General features: G+C 32.3%; 1 protein-coding gene across 8 annotated transcripts in view; it reads left to right on the top strand.

Annotated features, from left to right (window-relative positions):
* Positions 1 to 12076, top strand: part of LOC115879684 (centrosomin-like) — a 65814-nt gene that overhangs the window by 50813 nt on the left and 2925 nt on the right. For 5 of the 8 annotated variants that reach the window (XM_030896617.1, XM_030896614.1, XM_030896612.1 and 2 more), the window contains 5 exons: positions 5902 to 5991; positions 6061 to 7438; positions 7492 to 7670; positions 9529 to 10535; positions 10594 to 10712. In XM_030896617.1, the coding sequence (XP_030752477.1) occupies positions 5902 to 5991; positions 6061 to 7438; positions 7492 to 7670; positions 9529 to 10535; positions 10594 to 10712 (2773 nt within the window). The remainder of the gene's footprint in view (positions 1 to 5901; positions 5992 to 6060; positions 7439 to 7491; positions 7671 to 9528; positions 10536 to 10593; positions 10713 to 12076) is intronic. The other 3 variants (XM_030896613.1, XM_030896616.1, XM_030896619.1) reach the window with 2 other exon arrangements.

Here is a 12076-nt window from a genome sequence, read left to right on the forward strand (position 1 = left end):
ATGTTAATATATGACATAAATTATGATTGATTGATGTATTCAATTGTTTTTGGTCACTTCTTGTTTCACCGGAAATGACTACAACTTTTGATTTTTAAGTAACACCCTCGGCATTTTTTTACTTTATTCGATAATAAATGATATTCTGAATAGAATGACATACCATATGTCAACTTTTGACATTCTCGCTTAATAAAAAATCGTATTCTAAATTTCAATCCAGAGGGCCATGGCTATGTTGAAAACACTAATTCTTAATCAAGGAGCCGTGGAAAAATAGATAGATACCACACACTTGGTATTTCCAGTCAAATTGTCGTTACGAACCGCAAGTTATAATTTCAAATAAACCATATGCGAAAATGTCAAAAGTTGACATATGAGAGTGTTATTTTCTATCGAATAAAGTAAAAAAAGACCGAGGGTGCCATTTAAAATTAATTATATTTTAAGTATATTAATAATATTAAAAAAAAAGCTGAACATATTTTTTTTTAAATTATTATTATGTCTGAAATAATTATCAAAACATATTTAATAATATCTGAGGATTATGTAAGCTGGTCAGAATGGAAGCCAAAATGCAATAAAAATCAAAAGTTGTAGTCATTTCCGGTGAAATAGGAAGTGACCGAAAACAATTGAATACGTCAATCAATCCTAATTTATGTCATATACTAACATACTAAATGATCGTTTTAACGTATCGCTTTTTTATCTGAAAAAATAAAAAAGTTATAGGGGATGAGCCACTTTTGAGATGCACCTGTACCTTCCGCTCCGCAGATCGACACACTAACGCTGGGGCTACGGCCGGCCACCCCTATTCATAAATATACGTAAAAATTAGGTTTTGATTAAAAATATGATGAGCGTAATAATCCAGCAGACGGACCTTAGACTAGTGTTTAAGTGTTTTTTGTTTTTCATTCTTTAGATATTGATTTTTTAAACAGCGAATATGAATACTAATAATAATACTTTAAACGTCGGACAAAGCTGGGAGTTATTACATTGGATCCACAATCAGTGATGCGAGCATAAAATACAGGGTGGTCCGAATTGTATTCCGGAAACTTCGGCAGCATATTCTGCAGATAAAAATAAGTAAAAAAAGTTCGTATAAATGTATGTCCTAAAATGCTTAGTTTCGGAGATACAGAGTGTAGAAATTTCATTTTTATTTCGATTTTTTCCAAATAATTTCTGAAGTAACGTCAATATTTAGATGAAAATTGGTGTCTGGAAGTTTTTTGACATGAGAAATTTAATTTTGATGTCAATATGACTCCTACTAGTAGAGGGCGCCACCTACATGTGTTTTAACTGTTTTGAAGCGTAATAATACATGCCATTATTAACGAAAAATAAACACGTTGAGTAGATAGTTATTTCACTGAAATATAATAAATTTGTGAAATTTCTATTTTTTTAAATAAATCATATTTTTTCTGCAAAAAAATGATGATAAAACAGTTTTTGTTGAACTTTTGGTACAAAAACATTTCAAATTTATGATCTCAGTCTAATAACTATCTAGTCAACATGTTTAATTTATGTCAGTGATGACAGGCATTGATAATTTCGATTCCAAATATCTCGAAAACCACTAGTCGTAGCGATTTTTACCAAGAGACTTTTTTTACGTAAAAAGCGTCGTAAATGTATAATTAGTTTTATACGGGTACGGACGAAAAGTTATTACTCTTCATTGACATCAAAATCAAATTTCTCATGTCAAAAAACTCCCAGACACCAATTTTAATCCAAATATTGACGTTACTGCAGAAATTATTTGGAAAAAATCGAAATAAAAATGAAACTTCTACACCCTGTATCTCCGAAACTAAGCATTTTTGGACATACATCTATACGAACATTTTTACTTATTTTTATCTGCAGAATATGCTGCCGAAGTTTCCGGAATACAGTTCAGACCACCTTGTATATACGTCAAAAACTTTGTCGGTTCCATCTGCTATATGTTGGCGCATTTATCTTGAATTTTCAGGCTTTGTGAAAATATTCTTTAGATCGTTTGATCTTTAATTCATTTAAAAATTAATTTCATGAAAAGTTTTTAATAAATGACATATAAAGGTCAGCCCAACAAATATCATCTTTTTTATTTAAAATGCCACTATAACGCCATTTTTTTCGATAGCAAAGTACATAGCGTATTATAATTTTCCGTGTTCTTAGTTCATTCGCAGATAAATATAAGGCAATGAAAATAAATTTTTATCCCAGTTTGAAAAAAATGAGACAGACAGGTCGATGTTTTTCGTCTTCTTCTCTAAAATGTTTATAGTCGGCGTTCGCGCCGCTCTCCTAAATTTCCAGATTTAAACATACCCGTTTCTAAATTTAACTCGCAGCCTCTCGACTTTCTACCGTGCATCTCCGGGCATTCATTGTGATCTTTGCCAAGTTTTCGTGTGGATTTTCGATTTCTTTTTACCGTTCCGATTTCGTGTATACAATATTTCAGGCGAAATATATAGTACGCTCAGGTGAATTTTCTGTTATGTTTCACTGCTTAGGACGCTGCGATAAGGTATTATACTCGGCGTTATGTATCCCGTGCATGTTTAGAAACGAAGTTTTTTATAATTAGAGTATATTTAATAGTGAGTACCTAATTTATTTAGTTGTATTGGTTTGAGTTTGCATTAGAATCATCTTTGTCTGCTTGTACTAATACAGATTGTAGTTATAAAAGCTGCTGATTCAGGATTTCTTAAACTGGAGTTAATAGTTTATAAGTCAAAATTGGAGAAAAAAAGTGGGACATTATCACACAAAGCGTCGCGTTTATTTTTACCCCTAATGACAAATTATTTATGCGTTTAATTTATTGTGTCTCATTTTTAAAATGATATAATATTTTTATATTTTGAGCTGGGTTATTCAATAAACGAGCACAGAAAGCTTTTAAAAGCTTCATTCAGAACCTCGCAATTAGTGGAATAAATTACACTTTATACTTTTTAGTTTACGATCATTCACAATGTCTAAAAAAACACAATTAAAATTAATAGAATATCCTAGCAACAGCTTGCGGTAGTCTGTTGTATCCATAGAGAAAGCCAAATATTTAGCTTATAAAACAATAAACTTTTGATTTCTAATCACAATTTCTCTTGATGGATGATAATCAAAGGTCAAAATGACATTCCCCGCAAATTTTGAAGTATAATAATTAGTGGAAAAGTCAGAAGTTTGTTAACTTTTTCTATTAATTGAAAATGTCTACCACTAATTTAGACGTTCTGAATGCTTACATTGAAATAAAAGGAATAAACTTCTACGCTAATCGAAACCACTAATTTATTCCACTAATTGTAAGGTTCTGAATGAAGCTTTAGATATAATTAAAACCACTAATTTTTCGAGATTTTGAGTGAGTCAATTTTTAATATGCATTACTAAAAATGGAATACGCTGTCAAATATTACAGTTATTGTATAATAAACACCTTTTTTAAAAGGGATGCCCTATATATACCGGGTGCGTCTCAAAAGTGGCTCACCCCCTATCATTTTTTTATTTTTTCAGATAAAAAAATCGAGATTTGGTATATTAATATATGACATGAATTAGGATTGATGTCACCTCCTGTTACACCGGAAATGACTACAACTTTTAATTTTTAAATGGTGCCCTCGGTGTTTTGTTGCTTTATACACAACACTCTTTTGACATTTTCGAATATTGTTTATTTGAAATTGTAACATGCGATTCATAACGACAATTTGACTCGAAATACCAATTGTGTGGTATCAAATTATTCGTAAAAAAATGCTGTTTCCAAATATGCTAACGAGTCACCCTCGTTCCATTTGAAGAAACTGAGATATGATTAAAAATACGATTTGGGCATTTATTAATCGGCCAGGACAAGACACGAATAATATTAGACGATCAAATCTATTTTTCCGAGGCTCCTTGATTTAAAATTAGTGTTTTTAATACAGCTATGGCACTCTAGATTGAAATTTAAAATTCAGTTTTGTTTTAAGCAAAAATGTCAAAAGTTGACATATGCTATGTCATTCTATTTAGAATGTCATTCTCTATCGAATAAAGTAAAAAAATACCGAGGGTGCCATTTAAAAATCAAAAGTTGTAGTAATTTCCGGTGAAACAGAAAGTGACAGAAAACAATTGAATACGTCAATCAATCCTAATTTATGTCATATACTAACATACCAAATCTCTAAAGTTATAGGGGTGAGCCACTTTTGAGACGCACCCGGTATATTACAAGCATAGTTAGATATACAATTCCCGATTTCAAAAATATGTAATTCAAATAAAGATTAAAAATATCATACATACCTCTTTTTTTTAATGAGCCTGGGAAGATTTCAGACAGGCGACATCTAAAAATGACAGAAAATTAAATTTACGTCTTTAGATTTTTAGGACTTCAATTCAACCATGTTTTCATGTTTTTTTTTTAGGGTTCCGTACCCAAAGGGTAAAAACGAATCCTATTACTAAGACTTCGCTGTCCGTCCGTCCGTCTGTCACAAAGCTCTATCTTATGAACCGTTATAGCTAGACAGTTGAAATTTTTACAGATAATGTATCTATGTTGCCGCTATAAGAACAAATACTAAAAACAGAATTAAATAAATGTTTATAAATAAAAAAGTACTTTCGCTAAACATTATCTTTTAAGTAACAATTTTACATAGAATCTTTCAAGTTCTCGGTGACCGTGTGCTTAAAGCGTTAGGAGTAGGACTTTACGCTGCTATGACGTTGGAGCCGTAGTAAGGTTCGAATCCTAGTCAAGGCGACTTTTTTTTAATAGTTTTTTTTTAATTTTTACATATTTTTACATATTTATTTTTACTTTTTACATATTTATTATTGATTAATACAATTTTTAGTAATGTGTTGCTTAATAATCCGTAAATCGGAAGAAAGTTTATAATAATATAGTGTCTAATGTTGTATAGATAATGAATGGTACGGAACCCTTCGTGCGCGAGTCCGACTCGCACTTGACCAATTTTTAATTTTTGTAAAACAAAAAACAAACATGAAAACATGGTTAAAATTTGACAAAGTGTAAACGGGATTAACCACTCAAAACATTTTCATAAAAAATTCAGCAAAATTTTTTCATGAAGAATGCATTTTTTTCAAAATGTCAGTAATAAAAGTTTTTCCTCTTGTAATGACAATCGGGGGACATACTGTAGACCAAAAAAATTAGAAAGTTAGACTATTATATGTGGGACAAAATAAAATAAATCTATATTGGTGGATTTGTTTAATTATTATTAGTTATGATAAAAACAAAATAAAAATATTGACTTTTTTCTGAATTATGCGGGGTTGAAATTGAAATTACATATTTTTTATTACCTTATAGTTTGTATTACCTTTTTTCGTAGACTATTGGTACTTATTACCTTTAAATTAAAAAAAAAATACCTCATTGTTTTCTATTCCTTGAATTACTAATGTTAGTATTATTAATTATCTGTTATAATAAATTTTAATATGGTTAAATTATAAGTTTGGGAAATCCTGTAATAATTAATATAATTATCCATTTATTTTTTCAATGCGTTTCTTCATTAGATAGATAATTGTGAATAGCTTTTCTGTTAAGTAAATAAAAATAATATAAATTTATTACTAAAGATAAACCTACATAGAAATTAAATACTATATTTATGTAAATGATTTTAATATTATTGTAGTATATTTTAGTTAAGTAATGAAGGTTTAATATTGGCTTGGACATATTAGTAATATCATCATCAAAATGCTGCACTTGCATTTTTTCAATATCAAAATCATCATATCTATCATAATCAATAGTTTTGTTTATGAAATTAATAAGAATTCTTTACAAACACTTCATTGTTTTGTTATTAGAAGACTAGGATATCAACGGTCCAATTGGAGGATATGGAGATCATGGAGCAATACAAAATATTGACTAAAGAATTAGAAGCAAAGATCGAGGTCAGTAGAATTAAAATAAAATTTCCCATAGTATATTAAAAAAGCGGTAACTATTTAAATTATTTTCAGGTCTTAGTAGAGACCCTGAAAGAGAAGGATTCTCAAATGCAAGCAATTCGCACTCAGTACGACGAAATTTTGACTACTTTGGAAGAAAAAGAGAACCGGATAGTTGATTTGGAATTTGAGCTTTTATCCAATCAGAACTCAGGAAAAATAGACAAATCTCTCTTAGAAAAAGGCGACACGGGTTCCGAGAAACATAGCAGCTTTTACAAACAAGAACTCGAGGAAAAAAATCAAGAAATCGAAAGACTCAATATTGAGCTGAAAAAATGTACGTGTTATTTACAAGAAATTGTTAACAAAGAACTTTGGGAGAAAAACAGAGAAATAGAAAAACTCCATAGAAAACAAGTTTCCGTACCCGAGGTTGTACAGTTAAAAAAGGAATTGTCGGGAAAAGATTTACAATTAAAAATGTTAAAAGAAAAAATATTTGAGTTGGGACTGGACATTGAGCTTCCAAATAATTTGGAGGAAGTAATGTCTCCAAAAAGGAAAACCGAACATATTGAATCATTGCAGATGCAACTGAGAAACGCCAAAGAGGAAAAGGCTTATATGGAGAACCGTCTACGGGAATCAGAAGCCTTAGAAGATGTAATTGAAAAATTAAAAGTAGAAAATTTCTCGATACGAGAAGACTTAGAGAGATGCGAAAGACTTAGAAACGAAACAAATGAGGTGTGTTCGATTTTGGGAACTCGGCTCGAAGAACTGGCAATTTTCCTGGATTCTCTGCTTAAACATAAGTCCGTTCTCGGTTACTTAGGCATTGCAAAGAACAAAAGACTAAGGGAAATTATCAGCAGTAGTCTGGATATGTCCAGATCTTTTTCGATGAGCTTAATAGGAAATCCCGAACACAGTTTAGCTCAGCTTTCAAACATAACGGCATTTCTTAACGGTTCCGTTTTTCAAGAACTCAGTTTGGCCGAAGAGGAGGCAGAAACCCATCTGACTATCGTACCTGAGAATATCTCTCTTACTTATGAGAGTAATTTGTGGAAAAAAACGAGCTCCCGACAAGAAGAACCGGATAGCGAACGTGTTATTTCAACTCTGCGCGAACAAGTTTTTAATTTGAAACAAGAATTACGGCTTCGCGACACCGAATTGAATAGGTACAACAGCAAGAAAAATACCGAAACTGAGGATGATAACGAAAAGATAAAGTTAACGCCTTTGAAAGAAAGAGATATCCAGAGTGAAAGTGAAGCTTGGAGCGAACCTGATCGAACTGTATCCAGGGCTAGGATTGGCCTTAGTCATTCTTTACCTATCGCTGCTAAAATATCCACCGAATCGACAGAGGAAGATGATTTCTATCTAGAGAATATTACACCTACTAAAAAGAGAAGTTCTGTGGCAGAGTTAACAAAAGGTACGAACTATTTACTTTTTATTATTTCTTATTTGTACAACATTTCCTTCTAGATATTTATCGATTGGAGAAGGAATTGGAGCAAAAAACAGACGAGGCTGCAGAGAATCAGAAGTTATTTAAACAAAACATACATGAACTTGTTGCAGAATTACAGCAAACAAAGGAGCAACTGTCACAAGCACAGAATGAGAAAGATGGGGCTCAACAGAAAATAGACAATTTACAAAAGGTAACTAATTTGGAAGTACACTCACCGGCATGAAAAACGGGACCTTAAAATTTTCATGTAAAGTTTTATATATTGTGGACGTGTAAAGTTTTATACCGGGTGGCCCATCGAAAACGTTCCGCAAGGCATAACGGCCAGAGTAATTTTTTTTCAGAAACACATCAATTTTATTTGTGAGGGGGACAACTTTTGTCCCAAAAATGATTGCAAAATCTTCAACCCTCTAAGCGGGAGTGTCATCCCCCAACTTTTTTCAAATGGGATGGGGGATCAAGTGGCGCCGCGCCGCAATGAAAAGAGCTTTCTATACTCTATATTTCCCCGCTTCGTTTTTGAAAATTGGTCGAGTCATTGAGAAAATATGAAGGATTGAAATTTGAAAAGAGTTTATTTAAACATTTATCAGAGTAAATGATAAGGATAAATTCCTTCGACCAATTTACTGTTTTTTCTTATTATTTCTAGATGTTCGTTTATTATTTCTAGATGTTAATAGAAAGCTCTTTTCATTGCGGTGCCACTTGACCCCCCTTCCCATTTGAAAAAAGTTGGGGGATGACACCCCCGCTTAGAGGGTTAATGATTTTGCAATAATTTTTGGGGCAAAAGTTGTCCCCCTCACAAACAAAATTGACGTGTTTTTGGATTTTTTGAAAAAAAATACCCTGGCCGTTATGCCTTGCGGAACGTTTGAACCCTGTATGTTGTTTATATATCGTTGGACCACAAGCAATTTGTAGCTAAATTATTTGACTTTTTTGAAAATCTGTCAATTATACGAGGAAAAACAAAATGTTGATATTTTGGTGAATGTTTGTAACACCCTGTGTAGTACGTTAACACAGCAAGGAATTTAAAAATCACTTTATCATCTAATTGTATATTTTTTCGATAGTTTGTTTTTTGATTCATCTCAATAGCTTTATTTTTTTTGGATATGGATATTCGCTTTTGAAGGAGACACTAACATTTTTTCGAATTTTTTACTTTAAAGCCATGACTTTGCTGTTAGCCAACAGACCTATAAAATAATGTTTATGATTTATTTAATGTGACTGTCTTTGAAAAATTATATTATTATTGTCTGTTGGGCAGTTAAAGGTGCGATTTCCTAGCGTGGTCTGGCGCCCGCGTCTCGCCGCACAATGGTTCGTTTTTTGAACGTATGTGACTAAACCTGCATATCAATGAAAAGTAATATATCGCTTTGTAGGGAAACAAATCAGTGCGCGACGGGCCGCCGACGCCAGACGTCGGCGTCGCTAAGACATCAGACCTTAATCTAGCCGATATAGTTTTAAGTCCAAAAGTTGATCTTTACCATGATCAATTAAAGCAGCAATAGCCGATATTTCAGAACTTAAAACCATCTATTCTAGAATAAACGTCAATAAACGATAATAATATGACTTTTCAATGACAGTGATATGACAAAATACACTATTATATAAGTGTGGTGATCAGGACCCAAAATCAATACTAAAATTGCTGTAAATCGTTACTGTCTTATCCAAAAGCAAATATCTCCAATAAAAATAAAGCTATTGCGATGAATCAAATAACAAACTCTCGAGAAAAGACGTATCTAGATGATAAAATTATTTTCAAATTTCTTGCATTGTTAACATATTCCACAGGGTGTTTGAAACTTTCACCAAACATTAACATTTGCTACAAAGCTACAAATTGCTTAAAAAATCATCAAAATTGGCCCACTAGAACAGAATATATTAAACTTTAAAATACATAAAATACATCAATGGATCAATGCATCAATTTTAAGGTGCCCGTTTTTTGTGCCGGTGAGTGTATATCAAATTATCCACATTTTACATTTTATTTTTTTAATTATTTGTAGATGGTAGATGATTTGTCTAAATATAAAGCTCATTGCGAAGCCAATATAATAAGTAAAGACAAAGAGTCACATGACCAAATTAATCGGCTAGAAATAGAGAAGGAGACTCTGTTGACAAGAGTGCAAGAATCAGAACGTCAACTCGTTGATGCTAAAAACGAAATTTTGGTCGCACAAGGGAAACTAGAAAGTATTCAAGAAAATTTAGAATATCAAGAAGCAACAATAAAGCAGCACTATGAAAGCGATTTTGTTTTAAAACTAAAGCAAACTGAAGAAGTATATAGTAAACAAATCAAAAGTTTGGAACAAAAATGCGAAGCAGAAGTGAAAATATCGCAAGAGAATTTAAGGTTAGTGAAAGAGGAATATTCAAGAGACTATATAAAGAAATGCGATGTAGAGAAAAAATTAGCGGAAGTTGAAAAATTACTCAAAGAATTAGGGGATTTGAAAACTACTGTAGAGTCGTACGAAGAAACTATTAAATCTTACAAAGAAAAGGAGAAAGAAGTCAGAGGTGTCGTTCAGGAATACCAAGATAAATTGTCGTGTTTGAAAACAGATCTAGAAAAAACAAGGTTGCAGTATTCGGAAACCGTACTGGAAAAAAATAAGCTTTATGAGGAAAATCAAACTTTGTCAAAAGAAATAGAATTAATCAGTAAGAAGGAGGAAACTTTGAGTGCCAATCTTAATCAAATAAAAAATAATCTCGAAGAGGTGTCGCACAAATATGATCAACAGGTGTCAACATTGCATAGACAGAAGACTGGCTTGGAATTGAAAATAAGTGAACTGGAGAGTGCCAATGCTGAATTACATAACAGGTTAGTAAAGATTCAAACGTGTCGAACGGGACGTCCCCCATGTCGAGGCTTTCAACGACAGTATTCAGACGATGATGAAGGCCGCAACGTTAGACTAAACGAGCATCCTAATGAAGAAGTTGAACGAGCGGTAGCGAATTCTTCTCCTGATTTAGGCATTGAAAGCGATCACGGAAGGTATTGAGTTTCTTAAGTATTAGGAAAATACATTTGTTACATATTTGTTGTATTTCAGATTCTCCAGTTTGGAAACGAATGCCAACAACTTGCCCAGACCATTACTTCAAACAATCGAATTAACGGAATCCATGAATAATCTTTTTGAGGAACATCAAGATGAATTACACGCTCAAGGTGCGTTATAGTATTATTCCATAATAGATTTAATGTTTCATTACATCTATTACACATATTTTTCCAACATTTTTTTGATATTGTCTGTCAAAACTGTAAATTCATTCTTAACTTTATTTTTACAGACATTTGTAGTCTGATAGTTTTTTAAGCGTAAGTAAAGTATCACCAGAGAAAGTAAAAAATACAATGTAACCAAAGAGTCGTCAAGTGTTCTTTGGTAGAATATATTTTTATGATAAAGCAATTGCAATTGCAATTTTTTTCAAATTTAAGTTTTTTTATACATATTAAAACAGATTTATTAAAGATTAAAAAATGATCAGTTATTGATAGCTAAGTATTAAGAAAATAGTGATACTACTATGGAATAAGGTTTAGTTATAATCAGTGATGGGCGGTAGGTAAATACCCAATGGGTTGGTTAGCGGTTAGGGGTCCAGTCTTGGTCTTAAACTTGCTGCAAGACTCTTGTGTCTTGCATTTTTTAATAGATTTTTACTTGAGCCACTTTCTACATAGAAAATATTTAAATAAATAGTATTTTTACTAATTTAATGCAAATAAAAGTTAAACAAATAGTATAAGGTAAAAAAATGCAAGACTGCAAGACTCGTATATATGCTTGGAATTGCGGAAGTCTTACTTTGAATCGGTCTTGCAGTTTAAATGCTATTCGTCTCGCTCATTACTAGTTCTAAACCACGGTTTTCGACAATTGTATACGTCAAAAACGAATACACAGCTAAATATTAAAAAGGGCAGATAATGGATGACAATCTTGTTTATATCTTCTATAGATATCTCCATAAATATATGATTATACGAAACTTAATGTCGCGCTATTTCCCTTCGCTTCCTTGTCGTTACCTAATCACCTCAGCTTTTTATTCCTCAGCTTATCAGCGGTATTAGAGATATTGTAAGAAAACCAGAAGGGCAATAAAAAGTGCAAGATACTGCAAATAAAATGGTAGGTTGCAAGTGTTCCTCACATTTTTTTCATTTTAAATACTAAACGAATGATAGGCTTGATAGCCCCTCTCTTCTAGATTTGTCAGAGACCTTTAATAAAAGTGGTGGTGATATACCACCTTTCAGACTATTTATAATACATACATACATACAGCCGTTACTCGCTGACGAATATTCGACACACATAAAGAAGATGGTCACGCAAGGCGTTTTCTTTCATGAGCTTTTCTGTGACTGAAAAGCCCAACTATTTATAAGGCTCTTGTTTGTCGCACGTGTTATTGCCCTTCTGTTCTTTTGATAATGTCTCTCCCTTTTAGGGTGCATCCACATCATCCTAGAAACAGCGGAACGGCGTATCGGCGTAATGACCTTGAATAAATTTCCAG

Source organism: Sitophilus oryzae, unplaced genomic scaffold, assembly GCF_002938485.1.
Source record: "Sitophilus oryzae breed Bouriz unplaced genomic scaffold, Soryzae_2.0 scaffold_1583_pilon_pilon, whole genome shotgun sequence".
In the NCBI taxonomy this organism is placed as follows: Eukaryota; Metazoa; Arthropoda; class Insecta; order Coleoptera; family Curculionidae; genus Sitophilus; species Sitophilus oryzae.